At 38.5% G+C, this 21142-nt stretch overlaps 1 protein-coding gene and 1 long non-coding RNA gene across 2 annotated transcripts in view; both read right to left on the reverse strand.

The window, feature by feature from the left end:
* The window catches only part of LOC145504627 (uncharacterized), a 110534-nt gene extending 90005 nt beyond the window's left edge, over window positions 1–20529 (reverse strand). The window contains exons 1-2 of the long non-coding RNA XR_014052340.1: window positions 20077–20529; window positions 18430–18586 (exon numbers count right to left, since the gene is read on the reverse strand). This is a non-coding gene — a long non-coding RNA (uncharacterized LOC145504627). The remainder of the gene's footprint in view (window positions 1–18429; window positions 18587–20076) is intronic.
* LOC145504626 (olfactory receptor 10R2-like) lies at window positions 14323–15276 on the reverse strand. Its single transcript, XM_081485761.1, has one exon. It carries the CDS (start codon window positions 15274–15276, stop codon window positions 14323–14325), a length of 954 nt encoding a protein of 317 aa, XP_081341887.1.
* Window positions 20530–21142: the final 613 nt, after the last annotated feature.

Genomic DNA, 21142 nt, shown 5'->3' on the forward strand with positions numbered 1-21142 from the left:
TAGTTTTGATTTGTATTTCTCTAATAATGAGTGATATTGAGAATCTTTTGATTTGTTTATTGGCCAATTGGATGAAGTCTTTGAGGAAATGTCTTTTTAAGTCTCCCGTCGATTTTTTGATTGGACTGTTTGTTTTTCTGATATAAAGCTGTATCAACTACTTATATATTTTGGAGACTAATCCTTTGTCAGTTGCTTTTTTTGCAATTATTTTCTTTCATTCTGAGGGTTGTCCTTTCACCTTGTTTATAGTTTCCTTTGCTGTGCAAGAGCTTTTAAATTTAACTAGCCCCCATTTGTTTATTTTTATTTATATAACTCAAGAAAGTGTGTCAAAGAGGATCTTGCTGTGATTCATGTCAGAGAGGGTACTGTCTAATTTTCTTCTAGGAACTTTATAGTTTCTGGACTTGCACTGAAGTATTTAGTCCACTGTGAGTTTAGTTTCGTGTATGGTGTCAGGAAGAGTTCTAGTTTCATTCTTTTCCTATGTAGCTGTCCAGTTTACCTAACACCATTTATTGATTGGTCTGCTACTTTTCCGTTGTATTTCCTTTGTCAAAGATAAGGCACGCCTAGGTGTGTGTGTTTATCTCTGGGCTTTTTATCTTATTCCATTGATCTATATTTTTTGTTGCTCTGTTGTTTTTAACAGTACCATACTATCTGGATTACTGTAGCTTTGCAGTATAGTCTGAAATCAGGAAAGTTGATTCTTTCAGTTCTATTTTTCTCTCTCAATAGTGCTTTGCCTATTTGGAGTCTGTTTTGTTCCCATGCAAATTGTGAAAAATACCACTGGTAGTTTGATAGGGATTGCATTGAATCTGTAGATTGTTTTGGGGGAAATAAATAGTCATTTTCACAGTATTGATTTTTGCAGTCCAAGAACATAATATATCGCTCCTTCTGTTTGTGTCAGTTTTGATCACTTTCATCAGTGTTTTATAGTTTTCTGCATACATGTCTTTTCTCTCTTTGGGTAGGTTTATTCCTCCATATTTTTTTCTTTTTGTTGTAGTGGTGAATGGGATTCTTTCCTTAATTTCTCTTTCTCATTTTTTATTATTGGTGTATAGGAGTATGAGGGATTTCTGTGTATTAATTCACTGTGACTTTATTATATTCATTGATTAGTGGTAATAATTTTCTGGTGGCATCTTTAGGGTTTTCTACATAGCGAATTGTGTCATCAGAAAACAATGAGAGTTTTAACTCTTTTTTTCCAATCTGGATTTCTTTTATTTATTTTTCTCCTCTGATTACTATGCCTCAGTTCAGTTCAGTCACTCAGTCGTGTCCAACTCTTTGCAACCCCATGAACTGCAGCACACCAGGCTTCCCTGCCCATCACCAATTCCCGGAGTTTGCTCAAACTCATGTTCATCAAGTCAGTGATGCCATCCAACAATCTCTTCCACTGTCATCCCCTACTCCTCCTCTCTTCAGTTATTCCCAGCATAGGATTCTTTTCCAATGAGTCAGTTCTTCACATCAGCTGCCCAAAGTATTGGAGTGTCAGATTAAGCATCAGTCCTTCCAATGAATATTCAGGAAGGATTTCATTTAGGATTGACTGCTTTGATCTCCTTGCTGTCCAAGGGACTCTCAAGAGTCTTCTCCAACATCACCGTTCTAAAGCATCAGTTCTTCAGGTCTCAGCTTTCCTTATAGCCAGCTCTCACATCCATACATAACTACTGGAAAAACCATAGCTCTGACGAGATGGACCACTGTTGGCAAAGTAATGTCTCTGCTTCTTAATATGCTATCCAGGTTCGTCATAACTTGACTTCCAATGAGCAGGTATCTTTTAATTTCATGGTGCAGTCACCATCTGCAGTGATTTTGGAGCCCAAGAAAATAAAGTCTGTCACTGTTTCCTTTGTTTCCCCATCTATTTGGCATGAAGTAATGGAACTGGATGCCATGATTTAATTTTTTGAATGTTGAATTTTAAGCCATTTTTTTCCCACTCTCCTCTTTCACTTTCATCAAGAGGCTCCTTAGCTCCTGTTTTTTTTTTTTTTCCTGCCGTAGGGGTGGTGTCATCTGCATATCTATTCAATTCAGTTCAGTTCACGATCAGTCACGTCCAACTCTATGAGACCCATGAACTGCAGCATGCCAGACTTCCCTCCGAGACCTTGCTCAAACTTATAACCATCAAATCGATGATGCTATCCAACCATCTCACCGTATGTTGCCCCCTTCTCCTCTGGCCCTCAATCTTGGCCAGCCTCAGGGTCTTTTCTAATGAGCCAGTTCTTCTCATCAGATGGCCAAAGTATTTGGAGTTTCAACTTAAGCATCAGTTCTTCCAATGAATAGTCAGGACTGATTTCCTTTAGGGTTGATGGGTTGGATGTCTTTCCAGTCAAAGGAACTCTCAAGAGTCTTCTCCAACACCACAGCTGAAAAGCATCAATTCTTTGGTGCTCAGCTTTCTATATAGTCCAACTCTCACATCCATACATGACTACTGGAAAAACCATAGCTTTGTCTAGATGGACCTTTGTCAGTAAAGTAATGTTTCTGCTTTTTAACCTAGATGTTGCCTTAGATTTGTCATAGTTTTTCTTCCAAGGAGCAAGTGTCTTTTAATTTCATGGCTACAGTCACCATCTGCAGTGATTTTGGAGTCCCCCACCCCCCTCCCAAAAAAGAAGTCTCTCAATGTTTCCATTGTTTCCCCATCTATTGGCCATGTTGTGATGGACCAGATGCCATGATCTTAGTTTTATGAAGTTGAGCTTTAAGTCAACATTTTCACTCTCTACTTTCACTTTCATCACGAGTCTCTTTAGATCTTCTTTGCTTTCTGCCATAAGGGAGTGGTGTCATCTGTGTATCTGAGGTTATTGATATTTCTCCTGGCAATCCTGATTCCAGCTTGTGCTTCATCCAGCCTAGCATTTCACATAATATACTCTGCGTATAAGTTAAATAAGCAGGGTGACAATATACAGCCTTGAAGTACTCTTTTCCTGATTTGGAACCGGTCTGTTGTTCCATGTCCATCTCTAACTGTTGCTTATTGACCTGCATACGAAATTCTCAGGAGGCAGATAATGTGGTCTAGTATTTCCATCTCTTTAAGAAATTTTCGCAGTGTGTTGTGATCCACAGTCAAAGGCTTTGACATAGTCAATAAAGCAGATGCTTTTCTGGAACTCTCTTGCTATTTCAATGACCCAACGGATGTTGGCAATTTGATCTCTGGTTCCTCTGCCTTTTCTATATCTATCTTAAACATCTGGAAGTTCAGAGCTCATGTACTGTTGAAGACTGACTTGGAGAATTTTGACCATTACTTTGCTAGCATATGCTGCTGCTGCTGCTAAGTTGCTTCAGTCGTGTCTGACTCTGTGCGACCCCATAGATGGTAGCCCACCAGGCTCCGCCATCCCCGGGATTCTCCAGGCAAGAATACAGGAGTGGGTTGCCATTTCCTTCTCCAGTGCATGAAAGGGAAAAGTGAAAGTGAAGTTGCTCAGTCATATCTGATTCCTAGCGACCCCATGGACTGTAGCATTCCAGGCTCCTCCATCCATGGGATTTTCCAGGCAAGAGTACTGGAGTGGGATGTCATTGCCTTCTCCGTTGCTAGCGTATGAGATGAATGCAATTGTGTGGTAGTTTGAACAATTTTTGGCATTGCTTTTCTTTGGGATTGAAATGTAAACTGACCTTTTCCAGTCCTGTGGCTGCTGAGTTTTCTAAATTAGCTTGTATATTGAGTGCAGAACTTTCACAGCATCATCTTTTAGGAAATAGCTCAGCTAGAATTCTATCACCTTCACCAGCTTTGTTTGTAGTGATGCTTCCTAAGGCCCACTTGACTATGCACTCTGGGATGTCTGGCTCTTGGTGATTAATCACACCATCATGGTTATCTGGGTCATTAAGATGTTTCTTGTGTAGTTCTTCTGTGTATTCTTGCCTGCCAGTCTTCAGCAATACGTGAACCGTGAACTTCCAGATGTTCAAGCTGGTTTTAGAAAAGGCAGAGGAACCAGAGATCAAATTGCCAATATCCGCGGGATCATCGAAAAAGCAAGCGAGTTCCAGAAAAACATCTATTTGTGCTTTATTGACTATGCCAAAGCCTTTGACTGTGTGGATCACAATAAACTGTGGAAAATTCTGAAAGAGATGGAAATACCAGGCCATCTGACCTGTCTCTTGAGAAACCTGTATGCAGGTCAGGAAGCAACAGTTAGAACTGGACATGGAACAACAGACTGGTTCCAGATAAGAAAAGGAGTACGTCAAGGCTGTATATTGTCACCCTGCTGATTTAACTTATATGCAGAGTACATCATGAGAAACACTGGGCTGGAAGAAACACAAGCTGCAATCAAGATTGCCGGGAGAAATATCAATAACCTCAGATATGTAGATGACACCACCCTTATGGCAGGAAGTGAAGAAGAACTAAAGAGCCTCTTGATGAAAGTGAAAGAGGAGAGTGAAAAATTTGGCTTAAAGCTAAACGTTCAGAAAACTAAGATCATGGCATCTGGTCCCATCACTTCATGGGAAATAGATGGGGAAACAGTGGAAACAGTGTCAGACTTTATTTTTCTGGGCTCCAAAATCACTGCAGATGGTGATTGTAGCCATGAAATTAAAAGACGCTTACTCCTTGGAAGGAAGGTTATGACCAACCTAGATAGCATATTTAAAAGCAGAGACATTACTTTGCCAGCAAAAGTCCATCTAGTCAAGGGTATGGTTTTTCCAGTAGTCATGTATGGATGTGAGAGTTGGACGGCGAAGAAAGCTGAGCACCGCAGAATTGATGCTTTTGAACTGTGGTGTTGGAGCAGACTCTCAAGTGTCCCTTGGACTGCAAGGAGATCCAATCAATCCATCCTAAAGGAGATCAATCCTGGGTGTTCATTGGAAGGACTGATGTTGAAGCTGAAACTCCAATACTTTGGCCACCTCATGCGAAGAGTTGACTCACCGGAAAAAATCCTGATACTGGGTAGGATTGGGGGCAGGAGGAGAAGGGGACGACAGAGGATGAGATGGTTGGATGGCATCATCGACTCGATGGACATGGGTTTGGGTAGACTCCGGGATTTGGTGATGGACAGGGAGGCTTGACGTGCTGCAATTCATGGAGTCACAAAGAGTCGGACATGACTGAGCGACTGAACTTCTTAATATCTTCTGCTTCTGCTAAGTCCATACAGTTTCTGTCCTTTATTGTGCCCGTCTTTGCTTGAAATCTTCCCTTGGTATCTCTAATTTTCTTGAAGAGATCTCTAGTCTTTCCCATTCTATTGTTTTCTTCTATTTCTTTGCATTAATCACTGAGGAAGGCTTTTGTATCTCTCTGTTATTCTTTGGAACTCTGCATTCAGGTGTGTTTATTTTTCCTTTTCTCCTTTGCCCTCATTGCTCTTTTTTTCTCAGCTATTTGTAAGGTCTGCTCAGACAACCATTTGGCTTTTTTTCATTTCTTTCTGTTTGGGATGGTATTGGTCACCACCTCCTGTACAATGTCACTAACCTCTATCCATAGTTCTTCAGGCACTCTATCAGAACTAATCCCTTGAATCTATTTGTGTATTCCACTGTATAATCTTAAAGGATTTGATTTAGATAATACCTGAATGGTCTAGTGGTTTTCCCTACTTTCTTCAATTTAAGTCTGAATTTTGCAATAAGAAGTTTATGATCTCAGCCACAGTCAGCTCCTGGTTTTGTTTTTGCTGACTGTATAGAGCTTCTCCATCTCCAGCTGCAATGAATATGATCAATCTGATTTCAGTATTGACCATCTGTTGATGTTCACAGGACTTTCAAAAATATGTTGAATAATAGTAGTGAGATTGTGTACCCTTGTATTATCCCTGATCTTAGAGGAAATGCTTTAAAGTTTTTCACTTTTGAGAATAGTGTGTGTTGTGGGTTTGTCATATATGGCTGTTATCATATTAATGTATATTCTCTCTATGCCCACTTTCCGGAAATTTATTTTTTTATCATAAATAGGTTTTGAATTTTGTCAAAAGCTTTCTCTGCATCTATTCAGATTATCATATGGCTTTTATCTCTCAGTTTGTTAATATGAGCTATCACATTGTTTGATTTATATATTGAAGTATCTTTGCATCCCTAGAATAAAGTCCACTTAATCATGATATATGATCCTTTTATTGTCTGTTGGATTGTTTGAAGAATTCTGTTGAGCATTTTTGCATCTATGTTGATCAATGATATTAGCTTGTAATTTTCCTTTTTTTGGTGATATCCTTCTCCAGTTTTGGTATCAGGGTAATTGTTGCCTCATAGAATCAATTTTGACATTTTTCTCCCTCTGCTAATTTTCTGAAGAGTTTGAACCATATCGGTATTAGTTCTTCTCAGAATTTTGGTAGAATTGCCTGTGAAGCCATCTGGCCCTGGACATTTTTTGTTGGAAGATTTTGATCACAGTTTCAATTTCAGTGCTTGTAATGGTCTGTTCATATTTTCCATTTCTTCCTGGATCAGTCTTGGAATGTTATACTTTTCTAAGAATTTGTCCATTTCTTTCAAGTTATTCACTTTATTGGCATATAGTTGCTCATAGTAGTCTCTTTTAATCATTTGTATTTCTGTGTTGTGTGCCAAAACTTGTCATTTTTTATTTCTAATTTTATTGACTTGAGTCTTTTTTTTCTTTTTCTTGATGAATCTGGCTAATAGTCTGTCGATTTTGTTTGTTTATCCTCTCAAAGAACCAGCTTTTAGTTTTATTAATCCTTGCTATTGTCTCCTTCATTTCTTTTTCATTTATTTCTGCTTTATGATTTCTGAATCCAGGTCTTCTGCAATGCAGGCAAATCCTTTACTGTCTGAACCTCCAGGGAATAGGGGAAATATCTATAGATATCAATTAGGTACATGTGGTCCAAATTATCATTTAAAGCTTGTTTTTCCTTATTAATTTTCTGTTTGGATGATCTATCCATTGGTATGAATGGGATGTTCGAGTTCCCCACTATTATTACGTTATTGTCAATTTTCCCTTTAACAATTGTTAGCATTTGCCTTATGTATTGAGGTGCTCCTGTTTTGGGTACATATATGATTACAATTGCTATATCTTCTTCTTGTATTGATCCCTTGATCATTATGTAGTGTCCTTCCTTGTCTCTTGTAATGGTCTTTTTTAAAAATCTATTTTATCTGATATGAGTCTTGCTACTCCCACTTTTTTTGATTTCTGTTTGCATGGAATACCTTAATACAGTCCCTCACTTTCAGTTTGTATTTGTCCCTAGGTCTGAAGTGGGTCTCGTGTACACATCATATACAGGGGTCTTGTTTTTGTATTCATTCAGCCAATCTGTGTCTTTTGGCTGGATCATTTAGTCTATTTAAATTTAAGGTAAATTATTGATATGTACATATGATTAGATAGGTTAGTTTTCTGTGATGGTTGTTTTCAGTCTGTCTGCCCTCTGATAGAGAAGGAAAAGAGGCTTATGAAAGTTTCCTAATGGGATATGAAGATCTACAAGAACTTCTAGAATTAACACACAAAAAAAGATGTCATTTTCATTATAGGGGAATGGAATGCAAATGTAGGAAGTCAAGAAACACCTGGAGTAACAGGCAAATTTGTCCATGGAGTACGGAATGAAGCAGGGAAAAGGCTAATAGAGTTCTTCCAAGAGAATACACTGGTCATAGCAAACACACTCTGCCAACAACACAAGAGAAGACTCTACACGTGGACATCACCAGATGGTCAACAATGAAATCAGATTGATTATATTCTTTGCAACCAAAGATGGAGAAACTCTATACAGTCAGCAAAAACAAGACCAGGAACTGACTGTGGCTCAGATCATGAACCCTTATTGCCAAATACAGACTTAAATTGAAGAAGGTAGGGAAAACCATAAGACCATTTAAGTATGACCTAAATAAAATCCCTAAGAATTATGCAGTGAAAGTGAGAAATACATTCAAGGAATTAGATCTGATAGACACAGTGTCTAATGAGGTTCGTGACATTGTACAGGAGACAGGGAGCAAGACCATCCTCAAGAAAAAGAAATGCAAAAAAGCAAAATGGCTGTCTGAGGAGGCCTTACAAATAGCTGTGAAAAGAAGAGAAGTGAAAAGCAAAGGAGAAAAGGAAAGATATTCCCATCTGAATTCAGAGTTCCAAAGAATAGCAAGGAGAGATAAGAAAGCCTTCCTCAGTGATCAGTGCAAGGAAATAGAGGAAAACAATACAATGGGAAAGACTAGCAATCTCTTCAAGAAAATTAGAAATACCAAGGGAACATTTCAAGCAATGATGGGTATAATAAACAACAGAAAAGTTATGGACCTAACAGAGGCAAAAGATACTAAGAAGAGTTATCAAGAATACACAGAAGAACTGTACAAAAAAGATCTTCACGAGCCAGATAATCACGATGATGTCATCACTCACCTAGAGCCAGACATCCTGCAATGTAAAGTCAAGGGGGCCTTAGGAAGCATTACTACGAACAAAGCTAGTGGAGGTGATGGAATTCCGGTTGTGCTATTTCAAATCCTAAAAGATGGTGCTGTGAAAGTGCTGCACTCAATATGCCAGCAAATTTGGAAAAGTCAACAGTGGCCACAGGACTGGAAAAGGTCACTATTCATTCCAATTCCTAAGAAAGGTAAACCCAAAGAATTCTCAAACTACTGCACAATTGCACTCATCTCACATGCTAGCAAAGTAATGCTCAAAATTCTCCAAGCCAGGCTTCAGCAATACATGAACTGTGAACTTTCCAGATGCTCAAGCTGGTTTTAGAAAAGGCAGAGGAACCAGAGATCAAATTGCCAACATCTACTGGATCATCAAAAAAGCAAGAGAGTTCCAGAAAAACATCTACTTATGCTTTATTGACTACGCCACAGCCTTTGACTGTGTGGATCACAATAAACTGTGGAAAATTCTGAAAGAGATGGAAATACCAGACCACCTGACCTGCCTCTTGAGAAATCTGTATACACGTCAGGAAGCAATAGTTAGAACTCAACATGGAACAATAGCCTGGTTCCAAATAGGAAAAGGAGTATGTCAAGGCTGTATATTGTCACCGTGTTTATTTAACCTCTAGGCAGAGTACGTCATGAGAAACGTTGGGCTGGATGACACACAAGCCGAAATCAAGATTGCTGGGAGAAATATGAATAACCTCAGATATGCAGATGACACCACCCTTATGGCAGAAAGTGAAGAAGAACTAAAGAGCCTCTTGATGAAAGTGAAAGAGGAGAATGAAAAAGTTGGCTTAAAGCTCAACATTCAGAAAACAAAAATCATGGCATCCAGTCAGATCACTTCATGGCAAATAGATGGAGAAACAGTGCAAACAGTGGCAGACTTTATTTTTTGAGGCTCCAAAATCCCTGCAGATGGTGACTGCAGCCATGAAATAAAAAGATGCTTACTCCTTGGAAGAAAAGTTATGACCAACTTAGACAGCTTATTAAAAAGCAGAGACATTGCTTTGTCAACAAAGGTCCATCTAGTCAAGGCTATGGTTTTTCCAGTAGTCATGTATGGATGTGAGAGTTGGACTATAAAGAAACCTGCGCGCTGAAGAGTCTATGTGTTTTAACTGTGGTGTTAGAGAGGAGTCTTGAGAGTCCCTTGGACTGCAAGGAGATCCAACCAGTCCATCCTAAAGGAGATCAGTCCTGGGTGTTCATTGAAGGGACTGATGTTGAAGCTGAAACTCCAATACTTTGGCCACCTGATGTGAAGAGCTGAGTCATTGGAAAAGACCCTAATGCTGGGAAGAATTGGGGGCAGGAGGAGAAGGGGACGACAGAGGATGAGACGGTCGTATGCCGTCACTGACCCAATGGACATGAGTTTGAGTAAACTCTGGGAGTTGGTGATGGAGAGGGAGGCCTGGCATGCTGCAGTCCATGGGACTCCAAAGAGTCAGACACGACTGAGCGACTGAAATGAACTGAACTGATTGATATATACAATCCTATTACCATTTACTTTATTGTTTTGGCTTGGTTTTTGCAAATCTTTTCTTTCTTTTGTGTTTCCTATCTAGAGAAGTTACTTTTGCATGTGTTGTAGTGTTGGTTTTGTGGTGCCAAATTCTTTTAACTTTTGCTTATCTGTAAAGCTTTTGATTTCTCCTTTGAATCTGTAAGATATCCTTGCTGAATAGAGGAGTCTTGGTTGTAGATGTTTTTTCTTTCGTACTTAAAGTACATCCTTCTATTACTTTCTGGACTGCAGAGTTTCTGTTGAAAGATCAGCTGTTAGCCTTATGGGGATCTCCTTATATGTTATTTGTTGCTTTTCCCTTGGTGCTTTCAATATTTTTCCTTTGCTTTTAATTTTTGTTAGTTTGGTTAATACTTGTCTTTGCATTTTTCCCCTTGGGTTTATCCTGTATGAGATTCTTGGGCTTCCTGGAGCTGAGTAGCTATTTCCTTTCCTATGTTAGGAAATTTTTGAGCTATAATCTCCTCAAATAATTTTTCATACACTTTCTTTTCCTTTTCTTCTTCTGAGACCCCTATAATTTGAATGTTGGAGCATTTAATGTTGTTCCAGTGTTATTTGCTCCATTGTGCCTCTCTGTGGTCCCATGGAGTATAGCTCACCAGCTCCTCTGTCCACAGAATTCTCTTGAGATCTCTGAGATTGTCCTAATTTCTTTTCATTCTTTTTTCTTTATTCTGCTCTGTTTCAGTTATTTCCACCATTCTATCTTGCAGCTCAGTTATCCATTCTTTTGCCTCAGTTATTCTGCTATTACTTCCCTCTAGTGTATTTTTATCTCACTTATTGCATTGTTCATTGCTGATTGTCTATTCTCTATTTTGTCTAGGTCCTTGTTAAACTTTTTTTGCATCTTTTTAATCCTTGCCTCCATTCTATTTATCTCTACCTTCATTTTATTCCCAAGATTTTGGATTATCTTTACTATCATTACTCTGAATTTTTTTTTCAGGTAGACTGCCTCTATCTTTTTCATTTATTTGGTCTTGGGGACTTTTACTATATTTCTTCATCTGCTGATTGTTTCTCTGTCATTTCATTTTGCTTAAGTTACTGTATTTGGAGCCCTCTATCTTCAGGCTGGAAGGCCATAGTTCCTCTTAATCATGGTGTCTGCCCCTTGTGGGTGGGGTTGGACCAGTAAGTTTTGAAGGTTTTCTGGTTGGAAGGACCGGTGCCTGTGTTCTGGTGGGTGGAGCTGAATCTTGTCTCTCTGAAGGGTAGTACTGCATCCAGTGGTTTGTTTTGGGATGTCTGTGGATTTTGTATGGCTTTGGATGTGCTGTCTATTAATGGGAAGGATTGTGTTCCTATTTTACTGATGGTTTAGCATGAAGGGTCTGGCACTGGAGCTTGCTGGCCTTTGGAAGGGGCCTGATCTTAGTGTTGAGATGGAGACCTTTGGGAGAGCTCTTGCCAATTAATGTTCCATGGTGTTTGGGGTTCTACGGTGGTCCAATGTCCTGGACTCGGGTCTCCCACCTCAGAGGTTCAGGGCCAACCACTTGCTCTAGCAGTTAGACTCCACAAGCCACCCAGCACAGAAGATAAAAAGAAAGATACATAAGGGGGGGGGGGAGTCATGTAAACAAACAAAACAAAAAGAAACAGACAGATAAAACCCCAAAGCAAATGGTGAAAGCAACACTCATCAGACAAGAACACCCAAAGAGGCTCACACACTCACAAAGAGGAAAGAAGAGAGGAAAAAGAATAAAAACAGAAACCAGAGAAGAAGAGTGAAATCAAGCCAATAATCAAACCTATAAGTGAAAATGAATACTTAAAACTAGTCTAACAAAAATATAAAATCAAAAACATGGGAAAATGCAATATAACTAATGAGTACTATAAAAAGAGAAGGGAAAAGATAAAATAAATCTACATAAAAATAAAAGCTTTTTATAAAGGAAAAAGTAACTTAAAAGTAAAAATAAATGGAATAATTAGAAAGAACAATAGAACAATACAAAAAAACAAACAAAAAAAACATAAAATATGTATAGAGACAGAGTGGTAGTGAGAAGAGTATTCCTCTGTGTCATGTCCTCCGTTGTCCTCACCACACATTGAGCATGAGCCAATCTGTCTACTCAGGAAGTCCTCTAGTATTTCTAGGAAGGTTTCTGGACCTGCTGTGGGTGTTGTGAGGTCAGCTCAGACTCATATCTGGTCTTACTCCAGCTTGTACTTGCTTCCAACGTCCACAGTTGATCCCAAAGTCCACAGTGTCAGGCTAATTGAGGGGTAAATTTTCTGTACCTTTAGCTGCAGGAGCAATTTACCCTTTTCTTTGGTCACACAGCCCCTGTGTGACCAGCTTTGATTTTTCACACTCCCTCTGCTTGTAAGCCTCCCTCCAATGTCTGCTCCATACCCATACAAGAAAGGGTGAAAGTGACAGCTTATAAAGGCTTATTTGTTCCTTCAGCCTGGGGAGAGGAAAGGATACATTAGACACAATTGGGATGTGCATATGGTGCCTGCTGCAGCCAAGGCCTGTGGGAAGTTGCTACAGTTCAAGCTGGTTTGTGTGCTTCCCCAGGGGAGGTGGCCCCAGGTTGTGTGTTTCTCAACACAGCCAGGCTTCATAGGCTCCCAGGAATGTGTGAAGAATAACCTGTGCCTGCTAATGGCTTGGTGGCAGCTGCTATTTCTGGGAAGTAGTAACAGGTGAATATAGGAAAGCCTGTATTCAGGAGAACCACAGAGCCATTTTTTCCCCCACCTCTGGAACTTGCCCTGGCTTTGGTAGTGACCAGTTGACCTGCATTCACCCCTTTGGGATCTCAAACTGCAATCGCAGGTAGTCCCACCTCTGGCACTGATGGCAGCTTTGGCAGTCTACCTCTGAGGTTGCAGTCCACACCATGGCTCATCTCACCTATGGCACTTGCAAAGGCAGGGTCCTGTGATCTGTGAGTGAGTGAAGGGACAGGGTCCCTGTGACAATGATCTTTTGCCTCTCTGGCAGGCTCAGGCTTTTCTCTGGACTCCCTCAGCTGTGTTAAATTAACCCCCTCAGAAAATCTTCATGGCAGTCAACCCCAGTGTCCTCTCCCTGAAGTCCAACCCCTGAAGCCCAAGATTCAACATCCAGTCCCTGTTTGCCATGATGGGCTTACAAACAGCGTCTCAGCTGAGAAGTGCTGGTCAACAATAATCCCTATGATGAATTATCTCCATTTTGCCTTCCGAGCACCTGTTGCTATATTCTCCTCGGAGGTTCCAGAGTTTCCCCTTTCCCAACCTGTGAGAGGGTTTCCAAGTGTGAGGAAACTTTCCTCCTTCATGGAGCCCTCTCTGAGGCACAGGTGCTTGTTCCAAATCCTATGTCTCTTTATTTTCTTATATATTTTGCCCTACTTCATTCTGTGGAGATTAGTTTGCCTTTTTGGAAGTCTGGGGTCTTCTGACAACTTTCAGAAAGTGTTCTGTAGGAGTTCTTTCACATGCAGATGTATTTTTGATGTACCATATTCCCTATGTTATATAAGGGGTAGTTCAAATGGCTGGTCAGAAAAGATACCTAGAAATAAAACTTTTGGAGAATCTGAAAGAAATAGAAGGTCCTGCAGAGATGTGTAAAGTCTTAAATTGACTTTAAGTCTTAAGAGTCTTAAGACTTAAAGTCTTAGACTGACTCTTAAGTCTTAAGAGTCTTAAGTTCTACCCAGCTTTGCATTTTACTTATGCTTACTTTCATCTTATCCATTAGATACAAACAAAAACCCTGCAAAGTATAAAAGGAAAATTATATTATCCCTATATTCTATATACAAAGTTTAGATTTGGAGAACAACCATAGTTTTCTTAAAGTCATGACCTAAATAGTTTTCTAATTACTCGTACAGTAACTTCCTCCCCACCCCCATCATGTGTTCCTCCTATATTCACACTATATTCAGGCTTCAGCAACTCATTTTCAGCTGGGCATAATCTTAAACAAAGGGGACAATCAGAGAGTTGTGGCTAGCAAGCCAAACATAGGGTAAGAGATAATGGCTGTTAAGATCCTTTTGAGAACTATCTCTGGAAGAAGAGTAGGAGTAGGAGAGTTGTCTTTTGGTGATAGTTGCCTTGATGAGGAAACTTTTGCCCTTCATTTGGTAAAAGCCTTGAGATGAACGTTCTGCTAAGTCTGTTTTACACTACAGCCTCACAATGTCAAAAAACTCATCCAAGGCTACAGAGTTATACAGATGAATAGAAATAGACTAGAAACTTTCATGACTTAAACATTAGTGATACATTTGACCCAAATGCGTGTGTACTATTGAAAAAGAAATTAATTATAAAGTCTTAACATAATTATAAAATCTTAACCTAGCCTTCTCAATCATTTTCCTAATAGCCAGCTGTACATCTTTGTTCCTGAGGCTATATACCATAGGGTTCAACAGTGGGGTGATGATTGTATAGGTTACTGTCACCAACCTGTCTTTTCCTGATGTATATTTGGCTGAGGGTCGCAGGTAGACAAAGGAAGCACAGCCGTAGTGGACAATGACCACAATGAGATGGGAGGCACAGGTGGAGAATGCTTTTCGTTTGCCTTCAGCTGATGAGATCTTCAGGATAGCAGAGGCGATAAATCCATAAGAGATGAAGATGAAGATCAAGGGCACAACAAGGACCAAGACCCCACCAATGAAGATGACCAGTTCATTAATGTAGGTTTCAGCATAAGCGAGGCGGATGACTGGTGAAATGTCACAAAAATAATGGTTGACTTTGTTGGAACCACAGAAAGGGAGGCTAAAGACCAAAGTTGTTCCCAATAGAGATATTAGGAAACCACTGACAATACAAGTCACTGCCAGTTTCCCACAAACTCTCCAGCTCATGAAAATGGTGTAGTGCAAAGGCTGACAGATAGCAGCATAGCGATCATAGCCCATCACTCCCAGAAGCAGGCAATTAGTGACAGCAAAACCAAGAAAGAAGTACATCTGTGAAGCACAACTCACAAAAGACAGTGTCCTGAGCACAGAGAGCAGATTGATAAGCATCTTGGGCAGAATGACAATTGTGTAAAATGTTTCAGAGGTAGAAAGGACACATAGAAAGAAGTACATGGGTGTGTGGAGGCTGTGATCCAAGCAGATTACTGAGATGATGGTGATGTTTCCACTCAAGATGATCAAATAGAGGCAGAGAAAGACCACAAAGAGGATAAGTTGCAATTCCTCAAGACTGGAGAAACCCAGCAGGAAGAACTCAGTAACACAGGAGGAATTGGCCATGGAGATTTGATCCCATGGAATAAGGTCATTATGATCAAGTCCAGAGTCCTTTGAAACTAAGAAATCAGGGAGACTTCATAAAGTCACCAGTCTGGTATGAAAGAGAAACAACAGGAATGGGAGAGAAAAAAGGAAACCAAGATAAAATAATAAAGCGTTTTACAATAAACTAAGCAAAATTTATCGAAATTAATATGTGCCCACATTGCTAACTTTCTGCCAATGATTTTAGCAGAGAATTTGGGGACAAGTGTTCAAATGAAATGGACAGACATTTGCTCAAGGAAAGTCTATTCTTCTGGTGCCTAAGAAATATAGTCTCTGCTTGTAGACTTATGTAATCTCTGCTTAGTTTGTTGATAATCTAATCCTCAAAAAATTTTTACCTACATTAATTGTGACTTTAAGTGGTCATAATTTTATCCATATTACTAATAAATATATTCCACAAGGAATACCACCAATGTATGAAGATCTACACCCCACCTGATTTTAATAGTTTTTTCATCTAGGTGAGTCAGTAATCATTGATTTGTCTTTTTGTTGCTTGTCCTTAAAAAACAGAATTCTCTTTCATAATTACTAACAACATACCCCATTTCCATGCAGTCATTTGTTGAAATTAATTTGGCTTAGAACTACAGCTACTGTTTTAGAATTAGTGTGTGGTTCCTCTACAAACTCTAGCATTAGCTTTTTTTTTTCAGCATTCACTGTTTTCCCACTTGGTTATATATCTTATTATTGATATACCTGACTTGGAAACCCAAAAGACTGTTGTTCCCAGGCTCCACCTCTGAATTCCTTGGCAGGGAGGCTCAGATACTTTCCCTGATGACTCTGACACAATTTTTATTGCTGGTACTAGATTACATATTTTTACTTGAAACATTCTTATCCTCTCCAACCTATCACCCAAATCTGTTCCTTTACCTGAGTTCTGTATCTCAACAAGAAGTTCCCAAAGGTTCTTAGTCATCCCAGCTGTATACTTCTGGGGCATATTTAAACACACGAAAATTCTCATCCTCCACATCGGATCTGTTGTGTGTGTGTGTGTGTGTGTGTGTGTGTAACACTTCTATGATACATTTTTTTCCCATTTTTCCAGAAATTAACTCTTACCTGCATTATTACAAGAGCATTTTGAATGGACTCCAAGGAGTCTGTCACCTTCATAATAGCAGTAGAGTTGTCTTTTTATAGGGCAAATTCTATCTTATTAACAAAACTAAATGGCCTTCAATTATGTATAATGTTAAAATAATTATATTCTGTCTTTCATACTGTTACAAAACATACCTTTCCTCTCATAACTGTCAATATACATATTTCTTCAAATGAACTTTAGCATAGAGAAAATTTGAACAATCATTTCCTTTAACATACTACCCCCTACACCTGGAAATAGTGCATATTTGAAGTGAAGTTGGTCAGTCATGTCCGACTCTTTCCTACCCCATGGACTGTAGCCTACCAGGCTCCTCCATCCATGGAATTTTCCAGGCAAGAGTACTGGAGTGGGTTGCCATTTCCTTCTCCAAGGGATCTTCCTGAACCAGGGATCGAACTCGGGTCTCACACACTGCAGGAAGACTCTTCACCATCTGAGCCACCAGGGAAGTACATATTTATTGTCATTTTATTCTTCTTCTTTTAATTGTGCAACCCTCTTTAAATTCTCAAAGTGGCATGTACTCATTGATCCTTCCTGCAACTTCCTAATTTTGCTATATTATTTTATCTGGGCTTCTTTAGTAATCATTAAAATTGCATTGGCTTTGCCATTAGTATTTTAAGCTTATCTTTGATTCCTCAAATTATAACTTACCAGAGACAGAAATTGCAAACCCACACATGACATACTGTCTAGTATATACTAGTACTCGAAAACCTGTTGAAGAAACAAAGTAACCGGTAACAATAACCCCAGTTTCTCTTCTAAATTATTTTGGAAAACTCCCAGGTAGATGGCATTTGATTTCAGGGATTTTCTAAACTTGTTCCCTTGCTCTTAATCTAGCATACAATATTAACTTTCTGCTTCAATATTCCATGATGAAAAATCTCTCTAACATTGTTCTCTAAATGCAGAGACAAATGTTTCATTAAAAATTGCTGTCATCTCCCAAACTATAATTAATTCTGTTGCATGTTATATATGATGGTTATTAAGAGAGTAAATGGGCTTCCCAGGTGGTGCAATGGTAAAGAATCCACCTGTCAATGTAGTAGATGCAGGAGATGTACATTTGATCTTTGGGTCAGGGAAGATCCCTGGAGCAGGAAATGGCAATCCACTCCAGTATTCTTGCCTGGAAAATTCCATGGACTGCAGAGCCCGGTGGGCTACAGCCCATGGGATCACAAAGAGTCAGACAAAACTAAGCAACTGAGCATGAACACACAAGAAATTAAACCCTAAGAGTTCTCATCACTAGAAAAATATATAATCATTAATATTTTTCTCTAGTTCTTTAAGTTTGTACCTATTTGAGATGATGGGAATTCATTAAACTTGTGATAATCATTTCAATATATATGTAAATCAGATTATTATGCCATATACCTTACGCTTATATAGTGTTGTATGTCAATCATATTTCTGTAAAACTGGAAGAAAAAGTGCTGCTTTCTCATTTTCTTTCTGATTATTGGGTAGTTTTCTCCATTGTCTCACTATTTAAACTTTTAATTTTAATAGTGCTTTATTATTGGTCAACCCACTCCAGTATTTTTGCTTGAGAAATCCCATGGACAGAGGAGTCTAGCAGGCTATAGTCCATGGAGTCATAAGAGAGTCAGAAGCTACTTAGCAACTCTCAAAGTACTCTACAAACAACAAAATGTCTAAGTTGTTCGTTCTTTTGCTTAGACAAAGGTCTAGTAAAATTTTCAAATGGGACTTTTGAATTACCTCATCTGTTGTTTGTTTTTGTTGGTTTTAATCATTAAGTCTTGTCTCTTTTGCAACCACGTGGACTGTAGTTCACCAGGTTCCTCCATCCATGGGATTTCCCATGCAAGCATACTGGCATGGGTTGCCACTTCCTTCTCCAGGGGAACTTCCCAACCTAGGGATCAAACCCACATCTCCTGCATTGACCACCATGGAAGCCTTATCTGTAAACTTTATAAATAAGAAGTACTTACTGTGCTTTTGACCAGAACAAATACTCCTGTATTATTCCTCCTGGGATATAATCTCTACCTTTCCAACTTCCTGGTCTCCTTTCTTTCAGTATTTTCTCTTTTATAGGATCGTCCTCAGAAAGAACAGTGATTAGCTATGCAAAGAAAGACGGAGCTTCTGAAAGGAAAGAAAATCCACATTATTCAATGGCTAGTCCATGACCCTCCCTGCCAACTGCTTCAACATATCACATAATTTTTCAAACTCATCCTCAGAACTTGTGTGGTAACTGAAGTTGGAAAAGAAATTTACTTTGGAAAATGTTGACTGTACTTAACCCAGCCTGGGATATTGTATAAAATATTGATATTTGGTAAACAGGAAAAATGCTTTAAATATAGCTATTGATTTATTCATTTGACAAATACTTATGGAGTTTCTGTAACATGTCAGGTACTATGCTAAGAACTGTGGGTAAATAAAAGAAGAAATGACAAGTTCCTTGGTTACAAGTAGCTTATAGTCTATTGGAGATAAGACATTTACACAAAGTAGAACATGAAGCATCATGAAACGAATATGGGAATTCTGTAGGAGGGGAAAGTTTTGCTACTTACAGAGTCTGGGATCTGAGATAGCTGCATAGCAGAGAGATGACAGTTGAAATGAGTTAGGGAATTTATTTTTGATTTGGACCTGCAGACTTGGACAGGAAAGAAAATAAAGGCCCTGCAGACCACTACATTATATTATATATTTTACAAAAGAGCCATAGGGAGGCTACTGCCACATCCTTGGGGTATGCAGGTAAACAAGTGGTATTGCTGGGTTTTGTTTTGTCTTTTTTAATTTGGAAACGGGGATATTTTGTGTTCAAAGAAACCTTGGGAAAAAATGAAAAGATGGAAAAGAACATATAGGAGAATTAAACTGCCTTCTCAAAAAGTGAAAAAAGGAAGCTGATTTTTCATTATTTTGTTTCATCATCTACACAGTAAAGCCAATGTCTTAAGTTAATTAAAAAGGCAACTAATTTTATCCTCTATCAACATTTGCAACCTAAATCTTAATAACACAGAACTTGCATTAAAATGCACACAGTTTTCCACACATGCTTTTATATTTCAAGATTTCATGGAAAGGGAGAGAGGGAAATCTCAGCCTTGAATATCTTTTAATTTCCATCTATGGCCCATTCATTCTTCATGGTTTTTACAGTCACCAGTTATTGAACTTTCTCTAATCTGTCTAGGGAGAATTTGTTGTTTCTGGTGTATCTAAAGCTTAGTATATTTAGAGGTTGTTTCATACATCTTTATTTTCTCCTGATTGTCTCTCCAATAGACTAGACAACCTCAAGGATAAATTCCACAACATATGCCTTGTGTATCATCAAAACATAATCTATATTTAAATATGTGGAATATGTGAAATACAAAGACTTGATGAATAAATAGTTCATTAATGAATTATTGATAATAATGATCTTAGTTAGCTTACTTTATAGCAGCTTGGCCCCCTTTGTACCATCATGTGCCTCCTAGGTAAAATTACTTTGTGTTTCCATGTGTTCCATATTCCATTTAAATTTGTCATCTTTCTTTGTTATATTGCATGAAATATGAAAAATTTCATGAAAAAATTCAAAACTTATCCTGCAGCCTTACCTTCTTCCTACTGTGGTCTTTATTTTTATCCTTACATTTTTCAGCATCCAATTGCTCTGTTGATAATTTGACCACATTTTCTATTTTCCAATACTAACAACTAGGGGGGAACAGATCAGTAGCTCCATGAAAAACTCTACAGTTTAAAAAGTTTGATATAAAAATAAATGACGAGATTGTCACTGCTCTTCTCAATAAGAAAATAAAAGTTCTTAAATGAAAATAAAATGTTCATATTGTTTCAAATCAGAGTTTAATGCCCAGTGACATGCTGATGTCTTTACTCTCAGACACATCTTGGAATCTTCTATGAAACTTTCTGGTGAAATTTGCCAAAATTATCTTCCCTATTGTAATGTCCCAGGGCTCTTCTTCCATTTTCTACAAACTCTAGACCAGTATAAAAGAGCTATATACATTGCTCAACACAAAAATTTCACCTGTGCCTTGGATAGTTTAGGTATATCCTCAATGAGTATGACAATGATTTTTCATTTTTACATCAGCAGTGACCTCAATGCTTTGTTTGTTATTGAGATCTCTATCTCCATAGGGAGCTAATTACCACATTCTGTCCAATACTTGTCCATAATTTCCCCAGTTAGCGAGTAGAACTACAGCAATACACTATGAGAATTAGCTGGTCAAAGACAAGGCCCTTTCTAACACACTGTGGAGATTAGTTGGTTTCCTCTTAGAAATTGGAGGTTTTCTTGGTCTTATTTGTTAAAACAGACATAGTAGAACTATTTCCTGTGAGTATCCCTACCTAATGGCTAAATTTTTGTACTCAATCTGGCAAGAAATATTCACTTCATATTCTCATTTGTGAAAGTTAGAAGGGGAACAAAGACACAAAGAATAGAGAACATAATATTAGAATATCAGAGGCAACATAAGTCTTTCAGACACATGGGAAACTCATTTTTTTCTGGAATATAATGTGACCAGTTGATATTTGTTCAATAAACAAAGAAATTTTCTTTGGTTGTAGAATAAAATGTCACAGTGCCCTGTTACAGGTGTTAGCTGAGACTTCTCCCTTAGTAGAATTACCTTCTAATTT

Source organism: Giraffa tippelskirchi, chromosome 5, assembly GCF_054371585.1.
Source record: "Giraffa tippelskirchi isolate mGirTip1 chromosome 5, T2T-mGirTip1v1.2.pri, whole genome shotgun sequence".
NCBI classification, from domain to species: Eukaryota; Metazoa; Chordata; class Mammalia; order Artiodactyla; family Giraffidae; genus Giraffa; species Giraffa tippelskirchi.

Excerpts from the sequence above, each read along its gene's own strand:
- LOC145504626 (XM_081485761.1), bottom strand. The coding sequence starts at position 15,276 with ATGGCCAATTCCTCCTGTGTTACTGAGTTCTTCCTGCTGGGTTTCTCC.